The sequence below is a fragment of the Tachysurus fulvidraco genome, chromosome 3 (assembly GCF_022655615.1).
Source record: "Tachysurus fulvidraco isolate hzauxx_2018 chromosome 3, HZAU_PFXX_2.0, whole genome shotgun sequence".
Classification (NCBI taxonomy): Eukaryota; Metazoa; Chordata; class Actinopteri; order Siluriformes; family Bagridae; genus Tachysurus; species Tachysurus fulvidraco.
In genome coordinates this window covers 4,851,670-4,873,186 of record NC_062520.1, presented here as the reverse complement: position 1 = coordinate 4,873,186, position 21,517 = coordinate 4,851,670, and the positions used below count along the sequence as shown (strand labels likewise).

General features: G+C 41.8%; 1 protein-coding gene across 2 annotated transcripts in view; it reads right to left on the bottom strand.

The window, feature by feature from the left end:
- Positions 1-20,984, bottom strand: part of dipk2ab (divergent protein kinase domain 2Ab) — a 50,891-nt gene extending 29,907 nt beyond the window's left edge. Inside the window, exons 1-2 of one of the 2 annotated variants that reach the window (XM_027159986.2) lie at positions 20,829-20,984; positions 6,893-7,770 (exon numbers count right to left, since the gene is read on the bottom strand). In XM_027159986.2, coding sequence (XP_027015787.1) covers positions 6,893-7,546 — 654 coding nt within the window. In that variant the 5' untranslated portion in view covers positions 7,547-7,770; positions 20,829-20,984. Of the gene's footprint in view, positions 1-6,892; positions 7,771-20,478 lie in introns of both variants that reach the window. The other variant, XM_027159985.2, reaches the window with a different exon arrangement.
- Between the last annotated feature and the right edge of the window lie 533 nt (positions 20,985-21,517).

The window sequence follows — 21,517 nt, the reverse complement described above, 5'->3', positions numbered from 1 at the left end:
AATAACTTTATGCAGCCGTTAGCAAACAACAGCTCGGCCGGACGCTGCCTATATAGCTGCAGGTGGTTTTGATCACTCAAACGTGAAGACAGCGCTCACTAAATTTCACCAGCAAGTTTCCTGCAATAAAGAGGAAACAAAACTTTGTTTACATGTTTACACATGCCTCTTTCCCACCGAGGCAGTTTGAGTGCAGGTTCAGAGCCTAATTTAGAACCAGTTCTTTCTTTTTTCGACAGCCGAACCACCGACTCTGAACCAGGAAAAGTGGTTCTTAAGTAGCACCAAAACATTGCTGGTCTAGACTTAAGAACCAGTTGCGTCAGGGGCTGTGGGCGGGGCTACTGTTAGCGCCTTTGATAATGTACCTTAAGTAGGGGCTGTGGGCGGGGCTACTGTTAGCGCCTTTGATAATGTACCTTAAGTAGGAGCTGTGGGCGGGGCTACTGTTAGCGCCTTTTATAACGTACCTTAAGTAGGGGCTGTGGGCGGGGCTACTGTTAGCGCCTTTGATAATGTACCTTAAGTAGGGGCTGTGGGCGGGGCTACTGTTAGCACCTTTGATAATGTACCTTAAGTAGGGGCTGTGGGCGAGGCTACTGTTAGCACCTTTGATAATGTACCTTAAGTAGGGGATGTGGGCGGGGCTACTGTTAGCACCTTTGATAATGTACCTTAAGTAGGGGATGTGGGCGGGGCTACTGTTAGTGCCTTTGATAATGTACCTTAAGTAGGGGATGTGGGCAGGGCTACTGTTAGTGCCTTTGATAATGTACTGTAAGTATATTAATGTTTAATACACTTTCACTGCCGCGTTTGGATGCCAATATAGGTTCACAAAGCCATGAGCATTAACAGTAAAGCAACGTCCGCCATTGTTGATGTGTTTGTTCTGCGCTAACCTTGCTGAGAAACGTGACACGTATACAGTGACGTCAGACTCGGCTCTGTGACGGCTCTCTAACTGATGGAAAGGCAAACCGGTTCTTAAAAGGTTCGCCAGTGGAACCAACTTTGAACCAGAACCCGGTTCTTTTTGGTGGAAAAGGGGTAACAGGCATCACTGGAGCCTACACAATGACTCCACTCCCCTCACCTGGGAAAGTCAGACCACCTTTCTTTGTTTCTCACCCCCAAAGTACTCAGCATTTGGCAGACGCCCTTATCCAGAGCGACGTACATAAGCGCTTAAATCTATAACATTGATTACGCCACTCATCCAAACCATCAAAGTGTGGCAAGCGGGGGCAGAACCTGTTCTTCAGGACAGGTTTCAACATACTGACTGGAATTTGTTTGCTTCTCATTTACATCTACGGCATTTAGCAGACACCCTTATCCAGAGTGACTTACAACTGAGCAACTGAGGGTTAAGGGCCTTGCTCAGCAGTGGCAGCTTAGTGGACCTGGGGTTCGAACCCATGACCTTCCGATCAGTATCCCAACACCTTAACCACTGAGCTACCACATCCCCAGACTAGCTTCTCAGACTACTTGTGGCTCTCACATGGACAGTGATATAATCCAGCACAGAGGAAGTGCAAATATGAACACCACCATTGACGGTGACCATTAACTAACCCCATCAACTTCCCCCCCATCAAACACAGATGTCTTATTCCTGAACAAGCTAAATGACTTTTATGCTCGCTTCAATAGTAACAACAGTGAGACGGCCACTAAAACCAGACCCTCTGAAACCTAACAGCCCCACACACTCACCTTCTCCGATGTCTATGCTGCATAGGGCAAGATCAACTCGTGCAAAGCTGCCGGACCAGATGGCATCCTCTGGACTTTATGTCAATATGATATCTAATATATAACTCCCTCTATATCATGTCTGTTGCATCCAACCTGTATATCTTGTGCATAGCATATTCATCTGAATATTATCCTGTTCATAATGTAAATACTGCACATCCTGCACTGGCTGCTTAGATGCATTTCATTGCCTTGTACTTGTACATGTGTAATGACAATAAAGATAAACCTAATAAGCGGGAGCTTACAGTACGTCTGTTACATCATTTCAGGTTCACATACCGGTTGGCTCATTTCATTAGTGTGCTTACACACAGACGCACAGAGACACACACAGACATAGACCCAAACACACCCAGACCCCCCCCACACACACACACCCAGACCCACACACACACCCAGACCCACACCCAAAGTGACCCACACACACACACACACCCAAAGTGACCCACACACACACACCCCCAAAGTGACCCCCCCCACACACACCCAAAGTGACCCCCCCCACACACCCAAAGTGACCCCCCCACACACACACACCCAAAGTGACCCCCCCACACACACCCAAAGTGACCCACACACACACACACACCCAAAGTGACCCACACACACACACACACACACCCAAAGTGACCCACACACAGACAGAGAACCACGCACACACACAGAGACACACAGACCCACACACCTAGACCCACACACACACCCAAAGTGACCCACACACACACACCCATAGTAACCCACACAGAGACCCACACACAGACAGAGAACCACACACACACACAGAGACACAGACGCACACAGACCCATTCTTAAATCACGTTGCTGTGAAGTTTAACTGGCTGTGTGTGATCAGCTTCTCTTCAGCTGTTCAGTAAACAGCAGCTCAGGCTTCATTTATTAACACAAACACTGCCATGAGCTCAGAGACGCACCACTGTTTACTTTTCCTCCATCCGCCCGCGCACAAGAGGATAATCTGAGGTTCAACTGCGTGCTAACATTCCCTTTATTTTTGCCTTCGTCCGCTTTGTACTTCGAACTGCTGCATAGATAAATAACTTCCTCCTGACCCGCTGCCTCTGTGGGAGAGCGGCGAGGGGAGAGAGCACGAGAGAGCAGTGAAGAGTGAGAAAGAAAAAAAGAGGAGTGAAAAGAAAAGAGACTTGAGAAGGAGCTAGAAAAGAGAGAAGCGAAACACAGAAGTTCAACACCCCCCCCCCACACACACACACACACACAAAAAAAAAAGATGAGAAAAGAGGAAAGACAGAGGAGACAAAAAAAAGGTATACAGACATGGGCAGAGATATAAAGAATATAAAGAAGTGAATAAAAAAAATAAAGAAAGCAAGTAACAGAACAGAAAGTAGAAGCGAAGCGAAGCAAATCGAAGAGAAGAGAAATAAAATTAAAGGAAAACGGGAGAAGAAAAGACATAAAAAAAAAAGTGTGTCTGTGCGTGTGTGTGTGCGAGAGGAGAGGAGAGAGGGGAGGAGAGGAGAGGGGAGAAGAGGAGATGCAAGACGACAAGAAAAGAGAGCAGTTCCTAAGTTCACCTCCAGGCTTGTCATCTCCTGTTGTCTGGATGACTGAGCAGATGTTGCCTGTGCGCGCGCGCGTGTGTGTGTGTGTGTAATGGCTGGTCACATGCTCCAGGCTAACAACGTCTGATGGTGTAGCTGTTTTAAGAACCCAACGTTCGTTAGAGGCAGGCGGCTCAAACCGGACATCCCCTCTATTAAACATGAGTACAACCTGACGAGGCCAGAAATTTCAGACACAGAAAAGCTGAAATATGAGCACTTGACCTACACTGAGCTGCGGTGGAATAAACGCCTTCCATGAGAAAGTGGGTCAGTCAATTGCTCGCCTGTAGATGTGAAGAACCCCTGCTAGGCTAATTAACGTAAAAAAGAAAAAAAAAAAAAAAAAAAGGTCAAGCTTTAAATCTCAAACACTGGCACAGCGTGGAGGACATTTGTAAACGTTATCATTTGTATAGACCCCGGCTCTGCTGAATTCTTATTTCTGATCAGTTAGAAGGTGTTGATTCATTGTTTTGTCCCAGCAGTCTTGACAGTAGCGCAGTTTCCTGGATGTGCTTCAGAATGCATTATTATTAAAGGTTATTCATTTGCAAGGTGGTGCCAAGACTTCTGCATCGTGTTGGGCCTCGTCACACTACCACAATTTGGATTGTTTTCCAATAACGACCGCTCATAAAGTGTTTTATTCCTTATATAGAAAGCTCTACTTTTGCTTCAGCAAGACAAGACCGGTATTTAAAAGAGATTTCTTATTGTTGTTAGAATTTCGGCTTCTAAAAACGTTTATAACTCGGAGCCAAACAGACAGGCACATGATTGTGGGAATGTTGTTGGTGAGCTGCATTTTTCGGTAGGTTTGTAGAGAGATGGAGTGTCGTGGGCCAAACGCGAAACAACGCTCGGGATTGTGTTCCAGAGACAAAGAGAGAGTCTGGTTTCTCACACAGCCGAGCGGGAGGGGGTCAGGATTTTACAGCCAGAGCGAAGCAGGACGCCGGTCTGGAGTGCTGGAATGCTTGCTCTTCACGAACAAGAAAAATACCTCAAAAAAAAAAAGAGCAAAGAGGCAAATTTGCACTGCGAGTTAGAACGCACGGCTCAGCAACTCGCAAACCCGACGCTTCCTGACTAAGCCTGCGCTTTAGTCTAAACAAGTCAGCTCAATTTGTTTGAGGTCGGATACTCAGCTGAGTAAGACGTCGGTTCCCTTGTGTAGTAATGTTAGCGGTGTGAGGAACAGGACTTATCAAATGGTGCACATGCAGAAGGCAAACTGGGTTCACAGACAGAAACCATTCATTCTTTAAGTCATTCCCTGCTCTAGATAACTCCACCTCCTGCCTTCGCTCAGGCTCTCGGAGGGGTTGAAGCAGAGGACGGGGCCTCAGGTGCAGCTCCCGGCCAAGCACTTTGAGCAAGAGGCTTATCTCACGGCACACACACTCCTCCTCAGGAGCACGAGTCAAGTTTGCAAGTTCAGTGCAAAATTACCTATTTATGGGGGGCCTAAGCCTGTGTAGTCTGATGGCATACGACAGGAAGATAAAAATCCGACGCAATTTAAGTGGCGCATGAAGCAATAACAAGGCATCGTTTACAAGATTCTCTAAAATGGGCATAATATTTCCTCTGTCGACGTTACATGCTGTGGTGATTCACGTTCCTATTATTTTATGTGATTATAATATGAGGTGTAACAAAGAGACTGCATTTCTAACAAGGCTGTCTTGTCATTATCTTGAGAGAAGAGAATGACAACACCGTGCTAATGCCGTGTAAAGAAACTTAATATCATAGGACGTCGTACTTGGCCTCGTTCTACCTTCCGTCGGACTCGACAATTTTTGTGATTAAACGTGTGAATTGTTTCGACGAACGGCTGCATCTGGAAAGCCGAAGGAGCGAAAACAAAGTGAACAGAAGAATACTGGGAGAGAAAGATAAAATGAGAGAAGACACAGAGAAAAATAGAAAGCATGAAGGTAAATGGGGGAAAAAGAAAAAAGAGAGAGAGAGAGAGCGCGAGTGTGAGCACACGACTAATCAGAATTTATCGACTGGACTCTCTGAGGAGCTGAGCTCTCTTTTGTCTGTCCAGATGCCTGCAGGTGGATGAAGGATCCTGTGATACAGTAGATCAGCGGTCAGCTCAGACACTGAACGTCTTCACAAAGCTGTTCTTTTGTTGTTTAGGATCTTCGTGAGCGGCAATCAATGCCGGCTGAAATTGGAATTGATTGTCTAATCAGTATGGGAAATCACAGCCAATAACCGACTTTAATATCTATTATCGTCGTTTTCAACACAAGACGTTGAAGATGATGGATGATGATATCCCGACTGACATAAAAAGATGAGACAGCAGACGTATCTACCTAATTAGGTTTATTTAACAGAACCAGACTTTGAGGGTTATTTTGGATATGTCTGGGTAATAAATGCAGTTTCTGAACTTAAAACCCATTGACCATTAGCTTAAATAATTGAACATGTACAAGAAAAAAAATCTGCACACATCACAGCTAAAGGCAAATCTATCCAAGTGGAGATAGAAGCTGCAATTAAGGTCTTGCAAAGAGAGCAACTACGATTACAAACGAATGCCTGTTTCAGATTTGAAACACACTGTGGCTTACGTGAGAGATACGGCTAAGGAAAGAATGGGACGGGGAGGTAAAAAAAGCCTATAATTTGCAGTGAACGTTTTCCGAGTCCATTTGCACCCTGTCATGTTGACAGGTTCCATTCTGCATGGAGAGTTATCAAGGGCAATTCATGCACAAACATCATAATCAGCCTGTAACCTTACAACAACTACATTAAAAGTATTAGGCTTCTGTCAAGATATCGCAGACGGATTGTTAAAATCTGGAGCATGCGTGTTCTAGCAATAGTATATACCATAATATTTCGACCATGGAAGCTTTAAAATTTTAAACAGTGCCCATCGATGGGTTGGCACTCCGTCCAGGGTGTATCCTGCCTTGATGCCCAATGACGCCTGAGATAGGCACAGGCTCCCCGTGACCCAAGAAGTTCGGATAAGCGGTAGAAAATGAATGAATGAATGAATGAATGAATGAATGAATCACCGGACACTGTTTAGGTGAATGAAGACTATTTAAGGGGAAGAACTGGTACTCTTTAGACAATAGCAGAATTAACAAGATTTAGTTTTAAACTATTTCGCTAAATTTGATGCCTTGCCAGAAGTGGCAAATCATAAATCCAACAGCTAGGGCCCTAGGTAAGTAAAAATTCCAGTGTCCTGCCAAGTTTAATGTTTTGGCTGCCTAGAGACCTAAAAAAATGGGAGCCAACAAATCCCTGCATCGAGAATGACTCAGCCATCATAATTATCATTTGCTAAAGAGGTGTCTGAGATAGCATGTAATGTTTAATCTCTTCACAAATAATCTCTTCACAAATAGTACTGGGTGACTAGGCTAGTGATTTGTCCACCCCGCATATATTCATCTCAGAATAGACACTTTCTGTGCGATGGTTCAAGAAATATACAACCATAATATTAACCATATCAAGAGTAGACTATTATAAGGAAAGATGTCAAGACCCACCTGCAGTACCAAGGGCTCAGGGTTAAAAGCAAGTGTCATCAGAAGCTGCATCCTCTCTGTGTCTTTGAGATTTTTCAACAGGAAGCTTCCAGAGTCTTTAGTCTCAGCATATCTCCTGACAATTCTGTCCAACAGTCTCTGTGAGGGGCAGTGGACCAGGTCAGACCAACCTTCTACCACATCAGGAGTCAAGAGGCGAACGTCTCCATTAAGTCGAGCAAACTCGGTCTTGTACATGGCCTGGATGAGATCACAACGAGGTCGACCGGTGGCCCTCTTGCAGATTTTCTGGTCAATGTCTGCCAGCTCCTGGTTTGAACCAAGGCGCTTGAGGACGATGCGTCGTGTACCTTCCCGAGGCTCACCATACTGGGCAAAGAAAACGTTCTTTACGTTGAAGACGTCAAGGAAACGCAGTCGGCCCCATGACTCAAACGATACCTGCCCGTTCATAAACTTGCGACACCAACTGGTGCCAAAGCAAGCCGGACACTTGTTGAGGTGGATGAAGCGACGGTCTGTTAACTCGTTCTTCTGAAAGGAGGCAAGAAGTGTGTGAGTGTTCATCAAGAGCACTACAAACAGGCCCACAATAAAGAGCAGCTTCAGGCAGCGATACACTCTGCCCAGTTTGAGGGGCAGGAAGCGCAGCATGGTCAAGCGTGGAACCGGAAAGGGGTGTAAGGTAGAGGGGTGGGGAGGTGAGGTGAGAAACGTCAAAGGCAGAAATCACTGGAGTTCTATCATTGTGTGTTGGTTTTTCATGTACATTTGCCAGAGAAAAAGAGGATGAAGTCTCCCTTTAGGTAGTGCTGACAGGATGCTGGGAGACATCCTCTTGGATCCAGATAGGACTGCACCATAGAATGCTAACAACCCTGTTAAAAAAACAACAACAAAAAAAACAACAGTGTCAGTGATGGAGACGAGACAAAACAAATCATTTTGTTTCATTTCTGCAAGGTTCTACCAGCGGGTTTTGGGGAGGCGAGAGAAAAACAGATATTCCAAAGGAAACCCATGCAGACACAGGAAGTGCAAGCATAGTGCTCATGATAGAACTGTAAACTCTGGAACCCAGCCAGATGTCTGTTAACCATAAATAATCACAGGTTCAGAATTCACTTTCCGCCTTTCGTTGTTGAGCATTTGCCGAGCCGCCACTGTTGGGACCTTTGAGTAAGGCCCTTAACTGTCTCTGCTTCAAATGTGCTGCATCATGGCTGACCCTGTGCTCTGACCCCAACCTCCAAAGTTGGGATATGCGAAGAAAGAACTTCACTGTGCTGTAATGTATATGTGACAAATTAAAAGCCTCCTATTCTATTCTTTCTGTGGCCAAGGGTGCTCGATAGAAAAGGTGAGAGGGGCAGCATTACTCTCTCCAGTAATGAGAATGGTACAAACCAAACATGTGCTTCTGTCAGCTCATGAATGCTAAGTGTGTGTTCTGCTGCCCCAAGACCTAGCAAGAGCACGACATTTTGACCAAGCTTGCCATGGCTTATTTCTCCTCCTGGAAAAATTTTTATCAGTACCCGATTTAAAAAAAAAAAAAAAAAGAATCATTCATAACAGTGTAGCAACCTTTTAGATATGAATAAATTTGGTGGGTGGAAAATTTAGATAGACATTTTTATTTACAACAATCAAAAAAGGCATCCACTGTTACCGCTACTGAAGATAGTACTATTCATTCGATCAATTCACTGTAGTTTGAAACAATGAGGTTCAGCTGTGTATCACAAGGTAAGCCAAGCTGAACAGAGCTTAATCTTTGATCAGAGTTAGCTAGACAACTTTAAAATTTTACTTTGAATTCACTGGCATTTGGGGGAAAAAACTATGACCTGTGTCAGAGTTAAAGTAGAATGAATATAGCTTTGGAATATTACGTATATGAAGATGAAACGAACCCTCCGTACTAAAGTCTACAGAGGATATCCCTGAAGCATGCAGGGGGTCATTGAAACGGTCAGATGATAGAACTGCAGATTTGCTGAGAGGAGACAAAACTTTAGAAATCACAAACAGTGCTTTGGTTGGTAGCTCATGCAGGCCTACGGCAAACAAGTGCCGAAGTCAAAGCATCTACTTAAACACATCTATTTTCTCAGCACATTTCTTTTCTTTTTTCTTTTTTTAAAAAAAAGGAAAGACTTTCAGTATCTTTGTCTGTCTCATATCCCTGACAACAACATCAAAATGACTCGGCTGAAGCTCTTTGAAGTTTATTAGGTTAGGCATATCAAAAGCACGGTCTTTCAGACAGGCGTTAGTAGACCAGTGATCAATGAACATGTAGATATTCTCTGCATATTTTAATCTACCTCTGTGAAGTGCAAGGTGATGACAGGCATGAGGAGCACCACTTCAAAGAGGAAGTCAGTGAGCAAGTACTCCAGTCGACTACATTCAGATCAAGCCGAATAAGTATTCCCAGGCCATGCCCAGAGCCCTGAACCCAAAAGTACATTGTTTGCCAAATGAAAATAAATGGTGGGGAAACATAGTGGTGTAGTGGGTTGCATTGCTGCCACACAGCTCCAGGATCCCGGATTCAATCCAAAGTTTGGGTCGGTGATGATTTCCTCTGGGTTCTCTGGTTCTCTCCCACTGAAAAAGTCTATTAATTACTCTATGTTTGATGTGTGTATGAGGCAAATAGGTCTGTGCCTATTGAACTAATACAGGTTCCAGGGGGTTCCCAAAATCTCACCGCCAACCTGGCCTAGATAAACCGTTTACTAAGAATGAATGAATGAAATGAAAGTAGAACATAATAAAAGTAATAAGCACAATAAAACAAAGTTTGTCCAACATAATCCTTTACTATGCATTCATTCATTCATTCTCGCCCTGGACGGAGTTCCAACCCATCGCAGGGCACACACACTCTCATTCACACACACACACACACGCACACACACACACACACACACAAACACACACTACGGACAATTTTCCAGAGATGCCAATCAACCTACCATGCATGTCTTTGGACCGGGGAAGGAAACCGGAGTACCCGGAGGAAACCCCCGAGGCACGGGGAGAACATGCAAACTCCACACACACACACACAAGGCGGAGGCGGGAATCGAACCCCCAACCCTGGAGGTGTGAGGTGAACATGCTAACCACTAAGCCACCGTGCCCCACTTTACTAGGCAAAAGTGAGACATCTATAAAAAGGTCTCTTTTTGATGTTTCATGGAGTTAGAAACAAACACCGTGTCTATACTTCCATTGAGAATGCACATCGCTGTTTTCCCTAGAATTATCCTTTAAACTGAATTTGATTATACCAATATATGGGAAGAAGGATGTGTTCTCAGAAACAATTTCTGTTCTACCAAGCAAAGTAATTGGTAAATTGGTACAGGCAGCTGGATAATTTAAAAAAAGGCTTCCCAAAGAATCCTCACTGTATGAGAACAATGGGCCAATTTATCTGACAAAGCCACAGAAGAGGGAAAAAAACACCAGGCAACAGAGTCCCGTGGATCAACAGAAAATGAAAATAGTAGACGCTTCAGTATAGTCTAGTAAAAAAGCAGCGGTTAACACCAACCCCAAGTACATAGACATATGCAGATACTGTGCATTTGTGGAAAGTGTGGGTCAGTAATTATGGTCTGTAAGTATGACCCTGGAATGCAATAACCAAAGTTATCATTATGCAAATTTTAAAAATACATCCAAATAATTTGAGGTTAAATAGAAGCTCAGAATTCTGCATATTTCTATTTATCTATTAAAAAAAAAAACAGAGCAGACTATAAAGGCTGGTTTATACTGCATCAGCATGAGTATTTAAGGGTAACCAAACTTATCCTAACCAACTTCAGGTGAATGCTGGAAACTTTCCATGGGAATTAACAGATTAAAAAAATGCAGAGTTGCCTATAACAAGGAACTTAAATGTAGTTTAAAAAAATCTTGCAGCATAATTTTGATTAAAACAACAAGATTTAATGCAAGTTGAATCTGTACCCTGCATTACTCTGTCACTTGCACACAGCACACTGCTTACTGGAAGGCCATTGAGGCCAAACCCCCTGCATGTACTTGCATTCTTCCATAACATGCACAGTAACACTTTATTTTAGGTCATTAAGCACATATTAATGCCTTATTCTGCATTAACTTATCCTACATTCTTAACTGTACCCAATACCTAAACTTAATAACTACCTTACTAACTCTTAATAAGCAGTAAATTAGGAGTGTTATGACCAAACAAAATGTTTATTTATAATTGTATATGATATAGTTTATATAAATTCCCCTATATTTCCAAATAATTCCCATAAATTCTTGTAAATTTCCATAAATTCCTGTAGTTTCCAATTTGGAATATTTCCAAAATTCCGACGATTAAGTTCCCGTGGAAATTTACAGGAAACTTTCCGCCCCTTTGCAACCCTACTGCTGACTAGCTGAATCATGGTGGTTTTAGCAAAATTAATAAATTATAAGATCTTTAATCTGAAGCCAAACCTGGCCTCACCATGAAGGGGCACAATAGTGAGCACTAACTGATGTCTGAGTGGAACGCTACTAATCTCCTTGGCCACAAAATGTAGTTTTTATTTATATTGAGTTACATATCTATAACCAGTGTTGGGCAATAACACGTTACTGTAACGCAGTTACTTTTGACAGTAACTAATACTCTATCGCATTACTTTTTAAACAAAGTAACTCCGTTACCTTTTTTAAATTAATTCATTTTAGCCGAAGTGTAGCCTACAGACTAACCCGTTTACAGCAGCGACGCATTGTAGGATTGGTGGATGCCAACCGCTGTAAACACGAAGACGCCACACTGTGGGCGAGTTTCCGTTTACTCGTGTATGTGCGGCAGTAATGGCGAGTCAAGGCGAGAGCAAGACGAGTTTCTCAAAGTGGAAAAAGCTCATTATTTCTAGTAAAAAGTGACTTTTAACAGTAATGCGTTACTTTTTGGTGTAAGTAATCAACAAAGTAATTGAGTTACTTTTTGAATAAAGTAACTAGTAACTGTAACTAGTTACTAGTTACTTTTTGAATAAAGTAACTAGTAACTGTAACTAGTTAATATTTCTTAGTAACTAGCACAACACTGATTAAAACATACTTACAATTCATGTTAGTAAGCTAGCTAAAGTGCTGGAGTTGGTAACACAGGTATGGTCAAAGAGCTTAAAAAGAAATGGGCAGTGAGAAATATCCATGCCCGCCTTAAGTGTTAAGACTTTCTTTCTGTGGAAAAAAACGAACAAACGTTTTTCATATCTAACATCATTACGTGAAGTATACTTAATCAAGTTTACACTTTTCTACACAGGAGTATAAAAAAACGTTAAAATTATCCCAAGAATGCTGTTAGTCAATTGGCGTATTAGCATATAAGCATGTTAGCTTGAGAAATACAGCATTGGCTGCAACCTGCAGAAAGCTCTGGTCACTTTGGCTCCCTAGTAAGATGTGACTCTGATACCTGATGCACTGTGAAACATTACAGTGTGCCAAATAAGGGCACTGCACATACCATAGACATCTTCAGACATCCTCTTAATTTTTTTTTTTTTTAACCACAGACATCCTCTTAATTTTTTTTTATTTTTTTTTAACCACAGACATCCTCTTAAATTTTTATCATCACTGTTTTGCGAAAACACACAGCCGCAAGTCTCTCTGCTGCATTCGATCGGAAATCAGGAGCATGACGCATACAGACAATGTTTTTGCTATATTGAAAAATGTACCATACTGAGACACCACCATAGCGTTACACTCCTTACGTTAATATAGAGGCTCATTTTTGTTTCCTTTGTGCTGTTGTGTAAGAAGAAAAACAAACCAAGACATGGGAACGGTTGTGGTAAAGCTCGAATCCTGCAGCCATTAAACTCGGTGTGTCTTACTGCATTGTACAGAAAATAAATATTGATTAAAACTGACTCACTGATCAAGGATTTGAGTCTCAAAATATATAGACTTTGTGTTCCAGGCAAAAATAAAGGCATTCAGATATCTAAGTCATCTTTCACTCACTTACTGATTCACACTCCCACTCTCATTCATTCACTCACTCTCTCACTCATAGTCTCTCTCTTTCACTCCCTCTCTAATTCACACTCTCTCTCATGCTCAATCACTATCTCTCTATTGCTCACTCATTCACTCTCTCTCTCTCACTCACCCATAGTCTCTCTCTTTCACTCCCTCTCTAATTCACACTCTCTCTCATGCTCAATCACTATCTCTCTATTGCTCACTCATTCACTCTCTCTCTCTCACTCACCCATAGTCTCTCTCTTTCACTCCCTCTCTAATTCACACTCTCTCTCATGCTCAATCACTATCTCTCTATTGCTCATTCATTCACACACTCATTCACACTCTCACACTCATTCACTCTCTCTCTATTGCTCACTCATTCAATCTCTCTCTCACTCACTCGTTCAGTCTCAACCACTCACTCGCTCACGTTCTACATCACTCATTGTTTCACTCGATTGTTCGATTGCTCACTCACTCTCTATCTAAGGTGTGATCAAAAAACGTCATTGGCTAATTTGCATATTCCCTCATAATCATTTGCATGTTATAACATGAGGGCACTAGAATTTACACTAGCGTTGTCGGAGGAGAACAGAGGTTGATCAAAATACAAGAGCTCATCAAAATAAACCTTTTTTTTCCATGGAAATAAATTAAACTTTAACCGAGCAGTATAAAGCAGGGCAGAACAGAACAGAATGAAATTCTAAGCAAAATAATAATAATAATAATAATAATAATAATAATATAAACAGAAGTACCAGTATAGAACAGTATTTTATTAGAATAGACGAAAACAAAGTTTCATCAGAATAGAACAATGCTGGTATATAACATAATAATAATAATAATAATAATAATAATAATAATAATAATAATAATAATAATAATAATAATCATCTCTCACTCACTCATTTTCTACCGCTTTATCCGAACTACCTCGGGTCACGGGGAGCCTGTGCCTATCTCAGGCGTCATCGGGCATTGAGGCAGGATACACCCTGGATGGAGTGCCAACCCATCGCAGGGCACACACACACTCTCATTCACTCACGCAATCACACCCTACGGACAATTTTCCAGAGATGCCAGTCAACCTACCATGCATGTCTTTGGACCAGGGGAGTAAACCGGAGTACCCGGAGGAAACCCCCGAGGCACGGGGAGAACATGCAAACTCCGCACACACAAGGCGGAGGCGGGAATCGAACCCCGACCCTGGAGGTGTGAGGCGAACGTGCTACCCACTAAGCCACCGTGCCCCCAATAATAATAATAATAATAATAATAATAATAATAATAATAATAATAATAATATATAACAAAAGAGAATACAATAGAAGTATCAGAAAAGAAGAGAAGTAAACAGTGTTTTATCAGAAGAGATGATATAAAATGAACCGAATAGAAAACAATGGACGTGAATAGAATTCTGAGGACAGAGCAGCATTTATGAGAACTATCGAAATAGAACAGAAAAAAAACGGAGTTTAAAAGGAGAGTTTACTAAGAATGGGATAATTTTCAGAAGATAGCTAACAGAAAAGAACAGACCAATCATAAAATACAATAAAACAACTGTACTAGAATACTGGCACAAAAACTATTAAAAAAAAATAAAAATAAATAAATAAAAGAGACCAGAATAGAGTAGAATAGAATAAGCATAAAGGAATAAAACAAATCAGAAAAAGAATAGAATTCTGGCACAAAATATGATAGAAGGGAACAGAATAGAATGGAATAAAATAAGAAAAGATAATAAAACAGCTAGAATGGAATACTGGCACAAGAATAGAATAGAATAGAAGAGCCTTACAGGGTCAGGGTTACAGTTAGGGTTTACAACAAAAATGTAGTGGCTAATGATGGAGGAGTGTAACGACCTTGATCTCGGGACAAGTTATCTGTAACTGGAACATTTCCTTACTAAATATTCAGCTGAAATGAGCAGGAGGTGAAAGCATGTGTCATGTTCTCACTAGGCTGATGTTATTCTACAGTGTGAAACCATTTGTAACTGTGAGAGATGTCAGAACTTCACAACGCTGAGACTAAACACGCTGCTGTCTGATCGAGTGCACTTAAGCCGTGACTCAAACATCGGTGTAATGTCATTTCCTGTTCTAAAAGGCCGAAAATCACACGTCGGAGGCTGAAAATGGCGTGATAGCGTGAATCATCACGGGAGCCTAGAGGACGTTTATATTCATAAAGGTTATTAAGGTACAGATAGAATCCTGCGCTGCAGTCAGTCGCAGCTCTGCACTTCACGTGTACTAGCGCAGCAGAGAGACTGATAACAGATCTCATTTGCAAGTAAGGAACGATCTCCGCCAGATTTATTCCAGAGTTTTTGGTTTTATTTGTATTCCTGAAGTCTGGAGTCTCATCTCAGAGCACAAGTGGACAAATAAAACAGCTGAGATGATAGCAGAGCCTCTGCTTTGTGCTCGCTTAGCATAAAAACCGTGCTAGCAAAGCCGTTAAGCATTTGGGACGGTCGCTGTTTTTTGACTTCTGCTAAAAGTACCAAAATAACACGACTCGAGACCTTCAGTTGAATTAGTTATTGCCACCGATCTCAGAGGTGGTGATTCATTTTCCAAACAAATCACAAGTCTCAACTTAACATTAGCTCCACATCAACAATTTTTTGAAAACTTTTTATTATTATTATTATTATTATTATTATTATTATTATTATTTATCTGCTGCACTGAACAGCAACTATGTTCATTTCTCTCCACTGCTTCTCTCTTTCTACCCATCCCGAGGCATCCAGAAACTGTACCAGCTCCGATCATCTTCCGTGCGATGAAGATTTTGGACCTCCACTGAGGCGAGGCCGACTCTGAGAATCATGAGGCATCTAGAGATCTACCGGCTCCAGTTAGACTCTGCGATACTAAAGAGGAGATGTGAACTCCATGTGGTCTTTTGCATCGATACAACATTTGTTAGACTGTATATTTATAATCACACTCTCCAGTGTCAACCATATGAGGATGAGGTTCCCCTTTGAGTCTGGTTCCTCTCAACGTTTCTTCCTTTACCATCTAAGATGGTAACTCCCTTAGATGGGAGTTTTTCCTCCCCACTGCTGCCTGAGTCACCTCAGACTTGCTCATTGGGGATAAATACATACACACTGTGAACTAAATCTATCGAATATTAATCTTGAATTTTGCATTCTATTAATCTTTATATTATTCTTTATAATAACCTTTGGTTCTATGTTTGTTCTGTAAAGCTGCTTTGAGACAATGTCAGTTGTAAAAAAAGCGCTATACAAATAAATTTGAATTGAATTAAATTTAGCATTAAAGGAATTAAGTCTCCGGTGTCAGAGATGTGTTAACAGTCAGAGACAAAGCTGTGTTATAGTGTCTCTCTATTTATAGCTTCTATAATGTAAGCGATAACAAGTGTAAGTGGTAGCTCTGTGACTACGATGTGGTGAAGTTCGATTCCCAGGCCCTTGAGCAAGGCCCCTAACCTTCAAGTGCTCAGTTGTAGAAATAATAAGTATAAGGCTGTCAGCCTTCTTGATGTGCAAAAAACAACGATGGTTAGACTTAATAATAAGAGAAATACAAGTCATCAGGACGTCTTGTTAAGGAGTCAGCAGTAACGACACCAGCTTTGTTGATCATTTTCCTATATCGATAAGTTGATAGCACAGCCTCTCTGTGATCCAATCAAAATACACCCACTTTCCTTTCAGCAGGTTTCCTTTCCTTTCCCTTTCCCTCTCTCTCTCTCTGGTTTGAATTATTACCTGTGCTGCTCTCATCTCCCAGCGCTGGTCAGCACGTTCCTGCCAGGACTCAGCAAGCGTCCGCGTCGCCGCTGACCGAGGAGAAATAAGCTCACACTGAGCCCACGCTGTACCACAGAGAGCCTGGCACCGGCAAAACAGAACACTTTGACGATCGTTATCCTTTTCAAATCACGAGATCTAAACTTGGGCGTATCGAAAAAGCTGAGTCACAGACAGGAGATAAACGCTGCACGAAGCGGGGAAACAAACCCACAAAGCCGGTCGGGGTGCGAGGAAGCTGAGCAAAAAACTGAAACTGATACAAATTTCTATGATGTGTTTGAACAACTACATTCGTTTGCCATATTGTACAAGGATGCGGTTTGGAACAGATCACAGACGCAAGACACTGTTATTTACAAATGATGGGTTCAAACCCATACACACACACACGCACGCACACAGACATTCATACGTGTCCATATTAATTGTATCTATAAAGGTATATAAAGATATATGTGGTATATTACGTAACAGTGTACGAGCATCTGAAAAGGTCAGAGACAAATCAGAGAAAAATTGAATTAGGTGTTAATTAAATGAGGTGAGGAGAAAATGGTGTGAGGAGAGAGAGGAAGAAAAAGAAAAAAAAAGATCGTCATCGTGTCCAGGTGATCATGTGAACACGTCAATGCTATTTTTAAGTTGTCTCGGCAGACGTTGTGCATCTAAAGTGCTGCACTGCTTTGAAAGAAGAAGGCCAGATAAACAGAAGAGATTTAGAAGCCAGCTTTCATTCTCCGAACACGTCTTTATACATCCTCTACCTCATATGTGAGCGCTAAATCCTCTGTCAGCTGAGGTGTTTGTTTACGGTTTATAAACCGTCCTGTCCTCCTTCCTTAATCAGAACTTTGCAGAATTATATATATATATATATATAGTTTAATACAGAACGCCTAGATTTCACAACAAGTCGCTCTGGATAAAGGCAGCTGAAAAACTTAATAAACAATTCCAATAGTAAAAGAGATCCGTGCTTATGAGAGGATTTCAAATCGACTCGACTCATTTAACATCAGTTAGTCTTTCCTGCCCAAATTTACACACAGGAGCACATGGAGGACGTGGCTTTTTTTTTCCCCATGTGAGAGGAATTTAGAAATTTAGAATAGGGCGAATCTTTGAGCCCAGGTTGTGTCCGTGTTATTTCTACGTGTGTATAATTCATTTCTTGATGCAAATATGTAACTGTTCTGTGCATTTAACATAAGCAAAGATTCAGTGCGTTTACAAAAAATCTATTTCCGCCAATCGCTGCTCTCTAATACTTTACACAATAGCGGATGTAACACACACACACACACACACACACACACACACACACACACACACAGGAGTGGTAGATTGGTGGACCTGGGATTTGAACCCACAAGCTTCCAATAGGTAAACCAATATGGTAGTTCACTCCATCGAGTTGCCCGATAGCTACTTGTGGTCACGAGATGGACTGAAAAAAAGACACGTCAGCTCGGTTTGTTAATCAGGTCGTGGCTGTCGAAATGGCTGCCGTGCTCCTGCCCTGTCATGTCATCATCAAAACAGAGAAGAGCACTTACACGCTATGTAGCTCAGGAGGAGCTTCTACCTCCCTCAGCCCATCAGACTCCTCATTACAGACATCTTTATCTTACAGATTGCATAGAACTCTCATGAAAAACTCCACACTCTGTGTATTGATACCACACATAACACAAACACACATTTTATACATCATTCCTGAACAAATATTCTATTAACTTATTTTTAAATTTATGGTTTCATTTAAATGCAATAGTCCAGTATGTCATAAAATCTTGAATCGTGAATACAAATAAAAAAAAGTTACGTGATCTATGAAAAGACATCAACAAGAGATTCGTTCGACAAAAGAGAAGCGAGGGAATAAACCAGACGGGTGAAATGAAGAGACGAGACGACGCTGAAGCTTTGGCTTAAATGGCGCAAATGACTTTTACTTCAGGTGATGAGACTGAGACAGACTTGTTAATCAGCCCGTTTCACGTGGAGAGAAACATCAGTCCAGGAGTTCTCAGCTGAACATAAACAGCTGTCCAAACAACACCAGACCATGTGAAGGATTTTCTCTCCATCGACCTGTCTTTAACAGCATCTCACGCGACCTGTTATCCTGCCTTCTGACAGTTTCTACTGTAATCACTCTCGCTTGTGTCGTACTGCATCCATAACTCGAAAATTACTCTCAAGTTCAACCACAGATGCCGTACAAGACCGGATTGAATTCATTATTTTTTTAATAGAGTAGCGTTTGCTACCCGCCGTTAACTCGGACTGTGTTCGGCTGCAGTTGCCAAGGTTATCGACTGGAGGAGTCAATAATGTGAGACCACAGAAACAGTCATCCAGAGCTGAGGAGTCTCAGTCGGGCGACCACACACACACACACACACACACACACATCACAGCACTGTTGCGCTCCATCACAAGGCATAACTTTCCTTTGTTTTTACACACACTACACAAACACTCCCTTAGTTCTCTGAACTCACTCTATCTCACGGCACTCGATCTTATCTGGAAACAAAGCCAGAAGTGAGCAAAGCCGGCTTTGTGTGTAAACCGAGACAAACGATGGCTTCAGATGAAACCGGCACGCTCAATGTTCGCCCTTGTGTTCGCGACAGAGCGTCCGCCTGATCCGAGTATCTCGGTCCTGACAAGTCGTTGTTAAGTTGATCCTTAAACACCACACAGGCTCATTTGCACAGTTATAAACATGCGCCGTGTTGCACGTTGTTTGGTGAGTGCTTGTATGCAAAGCGTTGTTTTCGGTTTTTGCTCTTTTCTTTAACGTTCCAAGCACATGAACGAGTGTGCGCTCTTTTGCATCTTGAATGTAAATTGCAGAGAAGAATCGTGGAGCTGCTGAGCTTTGGATCTCTTTACTGTTTACTCTTCCTGTTTTGCAAGCACAGATAAGTGCTCAGTTTCTGCACTCACACTCACACACACCACCACCACTACTACTATTACTACCACTACACTCTCTGGAGGATTAAGGATTAAGCCGTACCCTTACCTTCGGCCGTGTCTGTTGCGTACGCTTAAACGTTTGACACCCAGAAATAGTATATTTATATATCTTAAATTTTTCACTATAGATGAAAACACAAATTAGTATCCTTTTGTCCCAGTGTGCAAATATGGGATATGATTAAATCTGCATATTACTTATGAATAATATAAGAACTGTTTCTGTTCGGTTTGCACACAGAACTCGCTCCAATTGCACGACAGTCCAGACACACTTTAATGCATGCATAGCAATCTGGTTTCTAAGAAGTCCCCAGCCCAGGGATTTGAACTCATTTGCACCTGAAATGCAAAGGTTACAGGAATAACAAGTGTGGAAGTGCTGAGCTTATGCAATGTTGATCTGATCTGTTTTTCTGCACATTTTAGGTTCGACAGGCTTTACAGGAATTGAGCCTGAGGTTTGAGTCTGACACTGTAACCCTTTCTTAAACTGATGATCATCTAGATGAGATGCATGATGATATCATGATTTTAGTGGCACTTTTTTTCCCACCCCATGTGTGCTTTAACACCAGAATAGCTGCTACACAAGCCGACAGTGATGCGAGTACAAGATGCAATACGTTTGCAATATGAAGTCGAAATGCAAAAGAGTGCATAAAGCAGATGAATGCATGCCGTGTTGACTCGTGTATGAATGAGACATGTGAACACCAACCTGACACTTTCTCACTCAGTTTGGGGAACAGTGCTCCTGTCACGCGCACGCTTTAAACCATCGTGTTTCACAGATGAAGCGTTCGATTACAAACCAAACAGCTGACTTTATAAACGCAAACGAACGTCTACTCCATAACGACGTGCATTTTTAACCGGAAAAAAAAGTGGAACTAGGATCTTTTCCATGAACAAGACATCAGGTTTGAACGCGCGCGAGCCCCCAAGCCGGATGAATAACAAACACAGCGCCGTCAATTTGTTTTGTTTTGGTGCTTTTTATCTTATTTTTTTAACTCTTCCGCTGCAGATTTCCCTAAGCTCACATTCCAACGCCGGGTCTTTATATACCTAAGAAGCGCCGTCTGCAGCGATATCCCTTGTTTTCAGCCTGATATTGTCGGACAGGCTGCGTTTCATATCGCCGTGTCTCTGCTCACTGGGTCCTAAAGCACCAACAACATCTTCAGCTCCGACCGTACCCAATGTCTTTACGACCCTCTCTGTCGCTTTACGTTACCGATTCTTGGGTCACACCCGTATTCGAACAAACCTCGCGTACAGGGCAACGATTGGCTAATTGTCCCTGTCACGCAACGTGCGTACGGCGTTTTATCCAATTAAAAGTGAGGGGGGATTATAACCATCCAATCGCAACACAGAAGCCGGAGTTTGTGCAAAAGCGAGTGGGAAAAATAATCACTAAGGTTGTAATCACTGTGTTGCTATGGTTTCGTTATTTCAAAGGAGACCTGTATTTAGCTCCGCCCATTTATTAGACACAAGATATATGGTGCGTCATGCAATAATTGTAAAAAAATATTTTTTGTTCGGATTTTTACAAATAGATATCTCCAGATATGAACCCTCATTTCATCAATATTAATGTATATCACTATTATTTATTTATTTATTTATTTATTTACTTATTTATTTGTTTGTTTGTTTGTTTGTTTGTTTGTTTGTTTTAATTTATTTAAATGTTTTTTAATACATGAGTTAAGTAGTTAATTAGGTAATTAGTGTCGGTCTTTTATTTA